This window comes from Alosa pseudoharengus, unplaced genomic scaffold, assembly GCF_046254945.1.
Source record: "Alosa pseudoharengus isolate Yale_2024_CS ecotype anadromous, Long Island Sound unplaced genomic scaffold, YU_APseudo_1.1 YU_APseudo_1.1_scf_12, whole genome shotgun sequence".
Taxonomy (NCBI): domain Eukaryota; kingdom Metazoa; phylum Chordata; class Actinopteri; order Clupeiformes; family Clupeidae; genus Alosa; species Alosa pseudoharengus.
The window spans coordinates 32,474,250-32,490,397 of NW_027468587.1; the positions used below are offsets into that span (position 1 = coordinate 32,474,250).

General features: G+C 42.5%; 1 protein-coding gene across 14 annotated transcripts in view; it reads left to right on the forward strand.

The window, feature by feature from the left end:
* Nucleotides 1–5,091, forward strand: part of LOC143119405 (histone-lysine N-methyltransferase ASH1L-like) — a 38,926-nt gene extending 33,835 nt beyond the window's left edge. For 8 of the 14 annotated variants that reach the window (XM_076280890.1, XM_076280897.1, XM_076280896.1 and 5 more), the window contains 4 exons: nt 614–844; nt 1,174–1,256; nt 1,842–1,965; nt 3,736–5,091. In XM_076280890.1, coding sequence (XP_076137005.1) covers nt 614–844; nt 1,174–1,256; nt 1,842–1,965; nt 3,736–3,831 — 534 coding nt within the window. In that variant the 3' untranslated portion in view covers nt 3,832–5,091. Of the gene's footprint in view, nt 1–613; nt 845–1,173; nt 1,257–1,317; nt 1,411–1,838; nt 1,966–3,735 lie in introns of those variants that run through there. The other 6 variants (XR_012986285.1, XR_012986286.1, XR_012986287.1 and 3 more) reach the window with 6 other exon arrangements.
* Nucleotides 5,092–16,148: the final 11,057 nt, after the last annotated feature.

Here is a 16,148-nt window from a genome sequence, read left to right on the forward strand (position 1 = left end):
GTTGTTCCCTCCTTCATATGGAAATCTCAGACCTTGAAGTTGCCAAAAAGGGGCCAATTTGAACAAAAACAGACTGTGATGTAAACCATCCCTCTGAGGACGGCCCCGCTCAAGAAGTTGACGGAGCCTATTGTGAGCAGTCTTTGGCTTCAAGACAGCCAATCAGTGTAATGCTCAGTTAATTCATGTTGGTGCCAGATAACCATGAGGGGGCGCTAGATATCTACTAAAATGGTCCATTTTATTCCCCAGCCTAATTATAGGGTTGTAAATGGGCTTGTATAATAGCATTTGAGCATGTTTTTTGACAGACCAAAGTTGCATATGTCCTATGTTAACATCAGAGAACAAGGTAAACCACTCTGTTCATTCATTCTGTGCCATGCCATTTTTAAATGCTGCAAATTGCAACATGAAACTCCAGATTAGGCAATGCAGTTTAAACTCCAGATTAGGCAATGCATTTTAAACTCCAGATTAGGCAATGCAGTTTAAACTTCAGTTCAGTATTGATTAAGACACTTTGGAATGTCAGAGTCTTTCATTCTAAACAGTTTTTATTCTCATAAAGAATGAGATCATGAGTTAATTTTTATCATTTGTTTTCCGACAGAAATACTATGGCAAGAAATCAGCGGTGGGTCGTGATGTGTGCCGATTGCGCCGGGCGTACCACAGCATTCGCCGCAACGCTGCCATCCAGCTCAGCGATGCGGAGACAGGTGCCGCCAGCAACACGACAACCCCCGGCACCCACGACTGTGACCCCAACTTACACAGCTGTCACCATAACGACCAGCGGGACAGTGAGGACGAGCCCATGGTTCAGTGTGAGCAGGGCACGGTGAGCTGCTGCAAGATACACATCCTTAACAGGCACATCAGAATTATAGCTTACAATCCGTTAAGGGTTGTAAAAAACACAATAGCAGGGAAAGGAGGGACAGGTCAGTCAAAGTAGGGTGTTCAGGCTAGGACACTACCTCAGAACTGACTGCCAAAAAACAGCTTCCTTCAAGTGAGCTCTACAACAAAACATTTTTTAAGACCACAGAAGAAGAAAAGAGTCTTGAGTCTGAGTGTGACACAGGCAGGAACTTTATTCTGTTCTGTCAGATGATCAGGTCTGTCTGGACTATTGCTGCAAAATGTGTTTCATTTCCTGCCCGGCAGGCAGCCGACTCTGGAGCAGGTCAGGCTGAGATGCGGGCTGGATGTGGGCCAGATCCGTCCCAGACTCGGCTGCCACCTGGCCGGTCAGTTAAAAGTGCTGAAGCCGACCTGTGTGAACGCCACTAACACCAGCACCTTTTTCAGCAATAGCTCCAGTATGGCAGAAACCCAGGGGCAAGAGAGACCTGGGAGAGGGGTTACACACTCAGCACACTCCACATGTCAACAGGTTGGCAAGTATGTGTTGGCACTACGAGAGAGAGAGTGTGTGTGTGTGTGTGTGTTGGCACTAAGAGAGTGTGTGTGTGTGTGTGTGTGTGTTTGGGAATAAATGTGTGTGTGTGTGTGTGTGTGTGTGTGTGTTTGTCTGCATTTGCAGGTATTTGTGTGTTTGTGTGGGTGTGTTTCTATGTGTTTGTTTGTGCTTGGGAATAAACGTGTGCGTCTATACGTCTGTGTTAGCAAGTATTTGTCTCTCTCTATATATGTGTGTGTGTGTGTGTGTGTGCATTAACTGGGTAGAATTATTTTTTATTTGGCTGTAGGACAGGTAAGCTGCGTTTCGGTGCTGATATGGATGTGTGTGTGTGTGTGTGTGTGTGTGTGTGTGTGCTTGTGCTTGTGCTTGTGCTTGTGCTTGTGTGCTTGTGTGCTTGTCTGGACAGCAGAGGGGTGAGGTGTGCTTCCCATCCTCCCTGGTTCTCCACTCAGCTCTGGACCGCATGGAGGCCCAGAAGAAACGCCTGGACATGGTGGTGTGGAAGCTCCTGCAACACCCGCCCAGCACAGACAGTAAGACCGCACAAACATGACGCAATATGGATGTATCTGTGTGTGTGTGTGTGTGTGTGTGTCTGTAAGGGTTTCACAACAACTGATTGATTGATTTGTAATAGTTGTCGACTTATGGACTAGTCATTACGTATCACTACAGAGCTGGTAAACGCTACATAGCGGTACAGAGCTGGTGCAGACATCACTGGCAGTGCTAGCTGATGCCAGTGCTAGCTGGTGCAGACATTACAGCCAGTGCTAGCTGGTAGCAGTGGGTGTTTCATCTTTTCATGCTCATCCAAAGCAGATGTGTTCTTTACTTTACTATAGCTGTACACAACTTACATGTTGCCGAGGAATAGGGCTTATTTTCAGTCATTGACACAGTGCAGTGTGTAATTAGAAAAAGTAAAAAAAGACTGTTAATAAATTACTCAAGTAACAAGTTACTTTTTTTACATTTTTATATTTTATCCTTTTTGCTTGTTTGCTGTTCTCCTCCTCTGTAGGCTAATCATTCATCATTATTTGACACACTTCTGTAGGCTATCTTGTCATAGCCAGAATAAGCATTAAAGTGGCTACAGATTGAAAAGCAGTCACTTCCCATCCGTTGCCAGTTGATTCTTCTACTTTGCATTGCTAGAAGTCTGGTAATAATTTCACCATACAGACAATCAGGAGCTTAGAAAGAATCCCGCCCACTGACCATTCCACAAGCAATTATTTATTTTGAATACAACGTTTCGGTCTTAGACCTTCATCAGGTAAATAACTATAAACCATAAACAATACAGACAATGTAACCTAAAAACAATGGCTATATTATGGGTAGACCTATATTTAGGCTACATATAGCCTAGGCATGTCCACACAGACAGAGCGACAGAGTAGGCTATCTTTTTTTCTCAGCCGACTGTCTCTGTGATGTCCTGCACTGACAACATTGAGGATCCATAAACGAATGCTAGGATTTTCTAACTTGTGTCCTTGATTTCCAGTGCATTTGCTTTGTTTGTGAATGAAGTTGTAGGCCTACTTTCCTTGTCCAATGTGATTGTTGAACGATGCTGGTCAGAAATGAATATAGGTTAAAGTTTCTGTCATGTCATCCTGTCGTCTCGTTGCTACTTCTGGCAGCCTCGCCAGAAGATGCAGCCGCTGGCAGGACGCCATTGCCTTGCTGTTAGATATATATTAGGGTACAACATGGTCTGATTCTACATAGGTCAGTCATTACTTTTATAATCGCGGGGCAACGTAACAATGCATTCTGAAGCCCTGTTTCTTTTCTCCCATGCCGTTGTGCACCGAGCGAGGGGTGCGCTTTTCTCCCTCAAGATACTTTCTCCTCCGATAATAAAATTGTACTCATAACGAAAGGTAATTGAAAATGTAGCGGAGTAAAGAGTAGATTACTGGTTAAAAAATGTACTTGAGTAAGAGTAGAGGTACAATTTTGAAAAAGGAATATGGAAAGTTGCCGTTCCTCGAAAAAAATACTTTTTTACTCGTGTTCGTTACTTGTAACGCGTTACTACCCACCCTTGTGTGTGTGTGTGTGTCTGTGTGTGTGTGTTTGTGTGAGAGAGAGATGATTAAAAAAGAAGTGTTGAGTATTTTTGTTTTTTATCAATTCATTAATTAAAATAATATTAGTTGTAGAAGTAGTATCTCTACTTTTAAAGTAATTGTAGTAGTAATAGTTTGTAATAGTAGCAACAGCAGCAGGAGCTGTAATAGTAGTAGCCATAGTATACCCAGTATAATTATTTTCCTCTAACACAGAGAGGCTCCCCACCATGCCTCCTCCAAGCTGCCTCCAACCATCCTCCACCCAGCCGCCCGCCAGCTCCCCGTGTGGAGCAGACAACAAGAGCATGAGGGCGGAGGCCAAGAGAACGGAGGGCTGAGGAGGAGGACAGAACATGAGGATGGAGGCCAAGAGAACGGAGGGCTGAGGAGGAGGAGGAGGACAGAACATGAGGGTGGAGGCCAAGAGAATGGAGGGCTGAGGAGGAGGAGGAGGACAGAACATGAGGGTGGAGGCCAAGAGAATGGAGGGCTGAGGAGGAGGAGGAGGACAGAACGGTGGGGAAGGGGATGTGCACTGTGTTCTCCACAAACAACACAGCAGTCTCTCTGGCAGCTCAAAATGGACCAGGTAGAGTAAAATGACCAGGATCCCAATGCAAGACCCTAGAAAAGACAGAACATGCACAGGTCAAACATCTCGCCCCTGGGGAGGAGAATGTGCTATGTAAGTCCACCCTGGATAAATGGACATAGGTCAACAGCCGTGGAAGAAGTGCACTCGCTGGCGTCAGTGGATACCTGCAGCCACCTCTGGATGTGGTGCCTTTCACTTTGCACTATCCTCTGCTTGGACAGACACTATGGCCACAGCCAATTTACGCGTTTATACCCTTAAGCACCTTTTACTGCAATTAAGCTAATACAAGATGTAACTAGTTTGCGTTTAAGCCAAACCAGATTTTAATGGGAATATTTGTACTTGTATTTGAATATCTGAATGTATTGTTGATGTATTTGGTCCCAACAAATTATGCAATTTTGGTCCATGACCTAAACAGATTGACATACCAGCTAAAAATAAGAGTAAAACAATATCTAACAGATTAAATGAGAATATGTTAGTGTTCATAACAGCTAAAAGAAAGGAAATATAACTTATTGACATGTATGCTTAAGAAATAGAGCTTTACTTTTACTGCAGTTTGCATACTTGTAGTAATAATTGTATGAAGCTACATTTTATAATTTAAAAGCACTTATTATCTACACTGTATCATATTTGGTTTCTTATTAGATCAAATATTTTTTGGCAGAAGGCAGCTGTATTGTGTAATGTCTAATTGCCTTGAATATTAAGATATTAGGAGTCGAATATGTATAAAATGTTTAACTGTACAGTACATACATAGGAGTAGGACACAAGGTCATAAAACATGTTCCTTGCTCTTGTTTTTTCTCTTTGGTCCAATCCTGCAGTCTGTTTCCAGCTAAGAACTTTTGCAGACAGTGTCAGCAGTACCGTCAAGCCTACATTTATGACAGAATTATGAAAATAGGTGCCAAATGTTAAAAAAGTTGAATGTTCAATAAAGATTATTTTGCCCTGTGTCTTATTTACCCTGTGTTCCTTATTGCTCCTCAAGGAAGCCTATACATGCTGTATGGCACAAGTGTGGTTGCATGCATGCACAAACACACATGCTCACTCCTGCTGCTCTGCCAGCTCCAACTCTGGCACTGCCCCAGAGAACCAAGTTGAACCTGGGCAGACTGAGCATTTGACATTTATACCCTAATCCTGTGGAACTGCATTTGCCATTGCTATATCCTAATCCTCTGGAACTGATCATTTGCCATTGTTATATCCTAATACTCTAAAACCTGCCATCCACAGATAACATAAATACTCCCAGACCTAACACTTTAAAACATTACAGGGGGACGCTGTGGCGTAACTGGTTACAGCACCTGTAGGCTACTATATTTGGGTTTGAGTCTGACCCGGGTAATTTCCTGATCCCACCCCATCTCTCTCTCCCACTCACTTCCTGTCAGTCTCTCTGCTGTCCTGTCACATTAAAGGCATAAAAGCCCCAAAACACAGCACACTCTTGTCATTGGGTTATTGTGTCATTTCTCCGATGCAGCATTGTGTTTACCGATCCATTTCTGCTGGATTAAGTTTACGCCGATACTGTTAACAATTTCCATGAAACTTGGTGGAAGGTGTAGAATGGTCCAAGGTTGAGACCATATCACTTTGAAGCAGATCCGACTCATAGGCCAACTGTAGGGATTTAGTTTTGCTTTTGCTATCTTGTGCTATATGGCATTTACGCCTGGTTTGCCCTTAAGGTGTTCAAGCCAAAGAAATGCATTTCATAACAGTCAGTGGCTTTGGAGTTCATGAATTAGCATAGGTGTTGGAACACCAAAGCATCTTCTATGTAAATTAAAAATGTACACAATTGTACATTTCTGCAGCATGCCTGGTCTTCAATCAGCCAAAGAGGACACATGTAACTCCTCTTCTAGTTACTCTCTATTGGCCCCCTGTAGTGGCCAGATTTAAATTTAAATCTCTCACCTTGGCCCATAGGACACTTGTTGGATCTGCTCCGTGCTATCTCAATTCTATGATCAAGCTGCACATCCCCAACCGTCTGTTGTGTCAACCAGCCATAAACGCTAGGTCAAATTCAAGACTCTTTTCCTCAGTGGTTCCTTGTTGGTGGAATGAGTTGCCCAGTGCTCTCCGTTTTGGGTCTTTCAAGAGGGGCCTAAAGCATACCTGTTTAGCATGCACTAGTTAATTAAGCATTTTGGTTACACTTTACTTGAGAGTATCGACATAAGAGTGACATGACACTGTCATGGACGTGTCATAAACAAGTCATAAATGTTTATGACATAACGCTTCTGTTATTAAGTTACATTTGGTTTTTGTCATAACAAGTTAGGGTTAGGGTTAGGATTAGGGTTAGAGGTTGGAGGCTAGGGTTAGGGTTCATGTGTCATGACAGTGTCATCATGTCACTCTTATGTCGATACTTTCAAGGAAAGTGTTACCAGCGTTTCTTATGAGTTATGGTTTGTATATTATATTATAGTATATTATTGTATTTGTTTATTTTCATTAGGCTATTGATTGCATTGGCATTATTGTTTAGTATTGCTATTCACCTTAATGTGGTCTTACCTATGTTTTTTAAACTGTTCACTGTTAATTTAACTATTGTATTGTTTTATTTGTAAGTGGCTTTGGACAAAAGCATCTGCCAAATCCCATAACCATAACCATAAATTGTTGCTGCATATCTGAATAGCTTCGTAGCATATGCTAATTATTTTTGTATGCTATTCTGATTGTGTAGAATTTCATGATATGTAGGGCTACAGATATGTAAGTATATATTTTGATGTAGCCCTACATTTTCTGTGTATCTGTAGTTTCACAGAAAGAAAGATCCAGTGAATTGAAGTACAAAAAGCTCAAATCTGAATAGGCCTGTTTGCTGTCTTGTTGAACAGTTGGAATTTTCTTTAGATGGCTTTTATTTTGATAAAATTAAATAATTAAGAAGACTTCCTGTTATATGACCTACCCTCACGTTGCAACTTGAAAAGCAATGTAAGTATTGATCGAAAACGGGCAGTCTCACTACAGCATGCAAGCGAAAAACCTTACAAACGCTGATAAAGGCTTGATATTGCCTAGGTTACCATAGCTGGAAGCATGACCTCTCTGCATAGCCTAGCCTACTAATGTTTCAGCCTTAGATTTTGTTGACTGCAATTCTACAATAGCCTACTAACCCAAGTTCTTCGGCGACATAAATAGATTTGGCATGTCATGCAGTCACAAGACCAGGTGCAGAGCGGACAGTGCTTCGTCGGAATCGGTGTGCAAACATATGTAGGCCTAGCTAATACATGGGATATAAACTCATCTTTTGGAAATCTTAATGCCTTAATTTAAAAAAATGAGGAAATATCCAACCTTTAAGGACACCAATTTTCTTTGTGAATGAATAATGCATCATAAATAAATAAATGTTCTTCCTTAAAATACAGGGGTCATAAGTATTGGCACCCCTTGTTAGATTCCCATAGAGGCAGACAGATTTTTATTTTTAAAGGCCAGTTACCCTATTTCATGGATCCAGGATACTATGCATTCTGATAAAGTTCCCTTGGCCTTTGGAATTAAAATAGCTCCACATCATCACATACCCTTCACCATACCTAGAGATTGGCATGGTTTTTATTTTGATTTGCATTGAGCTCAATGAGCATAAAAATAAAACCATTCACAAAGAAAGTTGGTGTCCTTAAAGGTTGGATATTTCCTCATTTTTTACTTAAGGCATTAAGCTAAATGTCCAAAAGATGATTTTATATTCCTCTTTTTAGTCAACTTTAGCAGAGGTGCCAATAATTCTGGAGGGTACTGTATAAGGTATTATGCTGCAAAAAGAAACCTAATTTGACCTTAAAGGTCACTTTGCAAAAGGTATTTTGTTCTCTGGAGGGACCTAAACTATTTTATTCAACTTTTTTATGGTCAAAGCTGATTTCTGTATGAAAAGAGCTTTAATTTGATACCATACATGGGTACCATATGGGTTTATGTTAATGTCTATTTAGATTATTTCCTATGATCAAAAAAGGGGTGTGGCAGGTGATGCCAAAATGCTCAAGGGTGCCGGAGCGGCACCCGTCAGATTCTGAAAGGACACCCCCTTACCTATCAATTTATGCAAAAAAATTGCATTCGTACCTTATGTCACACTTATGCCCACATTCCACAATGTTCTACCTGACTATATGGGAAAATAACATGGGGATTTTGAATTATCGCACCTATTAAACTCTCGCGGGGACAAAAAAGTCTGAAATGCAGACGTCTTCCTGAACACACCTTTGTCCCATAGGAAAAATCTCAAAATACGGTGTAGGCGGGCTTCAGAGGTCTGTGCCCAAAGATTATACATAGGCAGAGCAAGATACTTCGTTGTTACATTAATACACAGGATTAGATGTTAAAATCCCTTGTGCCAAAATCCAAGGTAAAAACACATTCAGAAGCCCCTGCTCAAGTTTAACTTTAAAAAGCACACTACCCACAAATCCGCCAACAAATGGTCACAAGCACAATGCAAATGGCCTATCCAACAGCAGTAGCCTATATAGTATGCGGCATGTCATTGGGGTTATCAAGTGGGCACCCTCATTCACCGATGTTTCGTTAAGTTAGGCCCACGACACCTCATGAAGGCTTAACAGTGAAACCAGCGTCCTGGAGACACTCCCCTCCATGCTACCACCATATTACCACATTGAAATATCCAATACTCAAAATACTCTTAACCAGCCCAGGCATGGTCTAAGTTGGCTAGGTCGGTCCGTCCCGTTGATGTGGACTGAACCATAAACCATAAAGAACCTTAGCCAAGTACCATCACCCTAGGCACAGCCCATCACAAACACAAAACAAATTAGCCAGTTAGCTTAGCCCATTATCTTAGGCCCCATCCCAAACACAAAACAAATTAGCCAGCAGTTAGCAGTTAGCTTACGCCCCATGCTGCCCCATATTACCACAACAAGCATCCAAATACCCTTAACCAAAGTTGGCTAGGTCGGTCCGTCCCGTTGATGTGGACTGAACCATAAACCATAAAGAACCTTAGCCAAGTACCATCAACCTAGGCACAGTCCATCACAAACACAAAACAAATGAGCCAGTTAGCTTACCTTAGCTTGCGCCCCAGGAAGGGTAACTTCTCCTTACCCACCACCAAAACAAATGAGCCAGTTAGCTTACCTTAGCTTGCGCCCCAGGAAGGGTAACTTCTCCTTACCCACAACCATTCGCTTGCCCGTTCTGCTGCTAAGGACATGTTACTAACCACCTGCCTTAGACTTCGACCACAAATGCCCAATTCAGACAGCAAGCCAATAGCAGATCTGGCCACAAACCCACGTGCACCGATTTCAATAGGCCTTAATCATGCACTCCAACCTCGCTTAGCTGCCTCCTCTGCTATTTCAGTATATTTAGCTCTCTTCAGCTCATTGGCCACTTCCACTCTGTCTTCCCAAGGAACAGTGAGTTCAATGAAGTAAACTATCTTCTCTGAATCCGACCATAGAATTACGTCAGGACGTAGCTTAGTACTCACTATATGTGGAGGTACCGCCATCTGCTGGCCAAGATCAACCTTCATTTCCCAGCCCGCCCCATTTTTCAACTGGCCGGTTTTGCACCTGGCCTTCGCGGAACAAGGTTTATCCCCCTGACGTACAAAGTTAATTTGCCTTACCCCTTTACTAGCTGCTAATGAATTGACTTCTCTTCTTTTATCCTCTATTACCACTGCCACACATTTCAATACCTGGTTATGACGCCACGTATACCGCCCCTGGGTGAGACTTACCTTGCACCCTGATAGGATATGGTGGAGACTGCCCACACACGAGCAAAGTATGCATTTATCATCCTCACCAAACCATTGACTTAAATTCTTGGGAGATGGGAGCACATCATATGTAGCACCTAACATAAATCTGATCTTACTAGCTTCCATGCCCCATAGATCTTTCCATTTAATCTGTCTTTTTTCCACCCCTTCCCAGTTCACCCACTGCCCTTGTTTTGCCTGCGACACTGCCTTAGTACATCTTACAGCCTCCTCCTGTCTATGCATTTCCTCCACTACCATTTTCCTCTTTTCTCCTGCAGAAGCCTTACTCCACAAGGGTTTACTTGCACCCACCCCTAGACCCCCCCGCCCGTGCTGCACATGGCCCATTATATCTCTATGCTTCAATGCTGATTGAGCTTGCTTAACTGCCTGCTCTGGGTTCCACTTCCTCCCTGAGGGTGCAACTTTCCTCACCACTGGGTCCTTGGACTGAGTAAGAGTCAATTCCAATCTAGCCTTAGCACACTTAAATTCCTCTGTCAGACTAGATATTGGCAACTCTACAATACCCTTCCCATACAAGGCTACACTGCTTAAGCAGCGTGGGACTCCGAGCCATTTTCTGATAAAGGAGTTGATCATTTTTTCCAACCTCTCTACCTTTGACAGAGGAACTTCATAAACTGTCAATGGCCACATTAGCCGAGGCAACAAACCAAACTGCAAACACCACAGCTTGAGCTTACCTGGCAGCCCCGACTTGTCAATTTTTGCAATACCTTGCCTAGTGACCTGTCTCAAGTCTTCAACCTGTGATTTATCACTAAGGCTTGCATCATACCACCTTCCCAGGCTCTTCACTGGTTTCTCCAGAACTGTGGGAATCACCTCCTTATTTATAGCAAACTTCTTATCTGTTACCTTCCCTTTAATAATTGAGAGACTCCTAGACTTACTTGGTTTCACCTTCATTCTGGCCCATTGCAGATTACTATTTAACTTACCCAGCAACCTGTTGGTGCATGGAACGGTTGTCGTCAAGGTTGTCATGTCGTCCATGAAAGCCCGAATCGGGGGGAGGCGTGGCCCTCCCTGCAACTTCTCCCCGCCCACTACCCATTTTGAGGCCCTAATAATGACCTCCATTGCCATTGTAAAAGCAAGTGGGGAGATGGTACATCCGGCCATGATTCCTATCTCAAGTTGTTGCCAACCTGTGGTGTAATCAGCTGTAGTAAAACATAATTGAATATCCAGAAAGTATGCTTTTACTAGGCTTTTAATGCTACCTGGGATTCTGAAATAATCAAAGGCCTCCCACAACAGACTATGCGGCACAGACCCAAAAGCATTAGCCAAATCCAAGAACACAACGTGCAGGTCTCTCTTCTCACGCTTTGCTAATTGAATTTGGTGCCAAATCATGCTGGTATGCTCTAAGCACCCGGAGAAGCCAGGAATTCCAGCTTTTTGCACCGTGGTATCAATTAGTTTATTCCTTTCAAGGTAATTTGTCAGTCTCCGTGCCACCACACTAAAGAAAACCTTCCCTTCAACATTCAGTAGACTAATTGGCCTAAATTGATTAATCTCCACTGCGTCCTTTTCTTTGGGAATAAATATTCCCCCAGCCCTCCGCCAAGCCTTGGGAATACTCTGCTTTTTCCAACTATCTTCATTAATTGCCATAAAAATCTTAAAACATCTGGTGCACTCTTATACAACCGGTAGGGCACTCCATTAGGTCCCGGGGCTGAAGAGGCCCTTGCACGTTTTATTACTTCTTGCACCTCTTTTCACCTTGGTGGACTATCGTCGCATTGGCTACTTAATTCACCAATAGGTGGGATATCAGCAGGAAGTACCATCTCCCTGAACCTCTCCCTATCTTTGTGCACTCCCTCTAAATACTCCTCAAGCTTCTGCTTAGGTTCCAAAAGACTACCACTCTTCTGCATTACGAATAAAGACTTAACAAACTTAAATGGGTCTTTATAGAATGCTAGTCGGGCTCGTGATTTCTTATTTTCAGCTCTTCTTAGCACTACTAACCGCTCCCTCACATCTGCCTGTAGACAGTCAATACCTTCCTTCTCATCATCTGTAGCTTTTCTCCACTGCTTCTTAAGCTGCCTCCTCTCCTTGATAAGTTTATCTATCTCCTGCTGGCGCCTAGATTTAACTACCTCATGTAGCCGTTTTGTCCTTCTCTCAATAGTCCCAAATCTTTCCTTACCATAGCTATAAATAATGTCTCCCATTTTCTCTAATTTGCTTTCAGCCGTCCCCTTGAGCTGACCCAGGATACTGACCAAATCACTATTAACATCTTCCCACATTCTACATTCTGCTGCGCCTGGCTATCTAACCCCAGGCCTATGACCATTAATCTTCTCCCTCCTTGGCTGACTGGCCTCTCTCTCTGCCTCAGTGCTAGAACTTACCTCAACAACAGGGGTACTGATGTCCTGCGAACTGTGGGTTTCTTCCTGTCGCTGGACTTCAACCGACTGACTTGATGCACTTCTTAAGAAATAGCTATCAATGCGGGGACCCTGTGTTCCCTCTACCAAGCACTTCTTTTTCCCTTGATGAATTTTCAGGCCCTTTAGACTTGTAACCTTCTGCCAACTACACACACACATCTGCAGCTTTTTCTCAGTTTTCTCTGAACTAGTGGCTTCCACAAACATGTTTTCCTTACTCGTAATCAAATTCGTTCCAGGGTCAGTAACCATGTCTATCACAAGTGAGTCATCTTCCGCCCCTGCTCTCGCTGACTCTAGGGGTATTTTTTCATTTTTTCGTAGCCTAGATCATGTCTACAGACCTCTGAATTTTGCCTACAAAAAAGCTGCCATCTTTGAAATCCGTTATCTTGCCATTTTTCCTATGGGAAAATAACATGGGGGTTTTGAATTATCGCACCTGTTAAACTCTCGCGGTGATGAAGAAGTCTGAAATGCAGACGTTTTGCTCAACACACTTTTGTCCTCTGCCTTTGGTTCAATTCAACATCCGAATCTCCTTATATGGGCAAAGATGGCAGTTTTGGTTCCTTTTTGTAGGTGAACGTTTACGGATTAGATACCTTTATTAGACATTCTCTGGTGAACTTCAGAGGTCTATGGATGCGAAATAGGGATCGATAAAGAGGCGTCGTTGACGTATTGATGAGCGTAGGCTACGTAGCAACCGGCCAAAAAAACGGTCGAAAAATGCTAAAAATGTACCTGAAATGGTCAGAAGGCTTTGAGGAATATGAAACCGTGCCCAACATTCACATTCCTAACTGAATCAAGATCTTAGCGTGAAATTCTGAGTTATGGCCATAGACAGTGTTGCCAAGTCACGTGAGGAAAAACAAGCAGGTCTCTGAAAATAAGCCCAAAAGAAGCGACCCAATACCAAACTAGATGTACCGCATAGCGGTACAAAATATGACCGCCGCTCAGTCCTGTAGAGCCGTTCCGCGAAAAGAAATCACACTTCAATTTGCCTCCATATTTTACTCCATCCCCCACTCTTGACACTTTTGTGTATGCTTGTTTGGCATGCCTGAGTGTGTGTGTGCGGCTGCACAGAAAGTAGCCTACTGGTGCTGAAAAGTTGAATAGATTGTAGAATAGCCAAAGAAGATGTAGCATTGTTATAAAACCTTTAAAATCTCTAAACATTCACAAGTAGGGCAGTTCATCACAGTTCATCCATTGCAACTGATTGATGAAAGGTCATTTACACCTAGGCTACATTGTATTTGGGAAAAGCAAAAGGTATCAGCATAATGTTATTTATGTATTTATTTGTTTGTTTGTTTGTTTATGAACAAAAACATCTCTGTCAGTTCCATGCCGTTTTCAACAGCTATCAAAAACAAAGGTCATTTTTTGATGGATGGATTTTTTGTGAATGTTTCTTCTTCTACATAAGATTTTAGTCATCTTTAGTTCATGTAATACTTCATTGTTAATGCACAAATTAAGTAACAGTAGTCTGAAACGTTATTGTTAATGCACAAATTAAGTACCAGTAGTCTGAAACGAAATGCTGTTTTACATGTAACCAGTGGTGCAAATAACTGACATGTCCAAATGGGCCTTGATGAAATGCGTCGCTAGACTGTTCATACACATTTTAACGGGCCAAAGTTGAAGAACTGTTGTCCGTTATTGTTCGTGCAAATATAGGCTGATTCATGTTCCCTTGCATTGTGTAACTGAGGTCCATGGCTAGTCTGGCTTTCACCAGAACAAGCTCAATCTTTTAAGAAATCCAAAAATAAATAGCGGGCAGATCAGGCTGGGTTCACACAGCCTAGTCCATGGCACCCGATATTGTTTAATTTTCCGATTTAGATATCCACGCTCTGGCTATTCTAAATGCAAAAATGCATCTGGGAGTTATGCCAAAACTGTAACTAACAAACTAGATCCTAATAGAAAGCTGTTAGCTTCCCTAAGCTACAGGTAGGCTTATAAGGTAGGCTAGGCCTATTTACAACATAAATTGTCAATAGGCTATGCTGGCGACACAAATAAAATCTCCTTTGGAAACCAATGGCTTACGCCTTACAGTATCAAGCGGACTTAAACTGCCATATTGTGGCGAAAAGTTCAAAAAAAGTTAAAATTCATGCAGCTCCATGAGTTAAGGAAAGGGCGAATGAAGTAGCCACTTCTAAATGGGACCCACTACAAAGTAGCTTAGGGTGTGTTGCTAAAGCAACCATAATGAAATGAAGGTGTCATTGTTTGGATACTTCACACACACGTGCTTTTTAATTTCACAGACTACAACTACCAAGCTGGAATCAAAGCACATCGATTCCCCTCTCACACACCCTGCACGCACTTAAAACGAAATAAACAGGCGTCTTAGTCTCACGAATGTATAGGCAAAACTGTAGGCCTATCATACCTATCAGTAACGTTGGTAAATCTTCCATTGCACAGAATGATTTTTGTAGCACGTGCAACAAATGACAGTCGAAAGATACAATTACAGTGCTGCTATCAATTTGCTTGGTATATCCGCATTTCTAGTTTTCTACAAATGCAATCAATCAAATTGGCCTCCATCACTCAACCAACGCTAACGGTAACATTACCTAGGTCCTTATTGATATTATAAGATTAACGTACCTGCAGTAAAAACCAAGCATGTCTGATAAACATCCTCAGATTTATGTCGGCTTCAAGGAGAAATGGGAATTACATTTCATGTGAACATCGTCCTATCCTTATTAGACGTTCTCTGCGGTAAATTACAGTCCTTGTAGAAAGCATCCATTGTTTTTTTCAACCCACTTTTAACTTCCAACAAAATTACGTCTCACTGCAACGATGCGCCATCTAGTGGACAAACGACTACTTATCGCCAATACTGGAAATGCAGCCATGATGATGGTGATGAATATTTATTATGGCTTTCTTTTAATCCTACTGAATTTGTAATTATGTATCGGCCGTTCTAATACCGATAGTATGTGGGTGCCTGTGTGTGTGTGCATGTGTATATGTGTGCACCGCCATCTACAGGCCAATGAGTGTACAGTCACTAAATGTACACATAACCTAATTTTTTTAGACCCCCCCATGGATGAAATTCTACGAAACTTGGCATACCCCCAGAGAATGCCAGGTCAATCATACACATAAAATTTGGTGCAGTTCTGAACATCTTAACTGAAGATAGGGGCGATTAAAGCAGAATAATATTGCATTTTCATTTTTTACCGGGGGGGTGCAAATCACAAATGAGTGATTATGGGCCAGGTTGATGTGGGCCCTTGAGACCAACATACCATAAAAGATTCTTCATCCTCAGTGCCACGGTTCAGGTAGTTATTTAGGAAAAACTGCTTTTTTTGCGGTTCGGGGGGCCCAGCACGGGGGTGGAGTGGCCCCCGGGGACGAAACGAAATTTTTCCGTAAAAGTCTAGTGGGGCTACATACCCACCAAATTTCATGTGCCCCGGTGGTTCGGTGTCCCGGGTATCGTTGACCAAAAATTCAGGAAGTAGATGACGAAAAAAAAAAAAAAAAACTTTGACAATCCCTATATGACCGCTTCGCTAGCGGCGGTCATAATAATTAGCATCCACTCCCCGAACCCCTGACGTTACATTTCTGGGGCGGTCATGTTAGAGGAGCCTAGTAACAGCCTAGAGGCATAGGTTAAAAATGCCCTCTGTGTATGTGTAGGCGCTGCATGGATTCTATGCAGAAACAACAGATA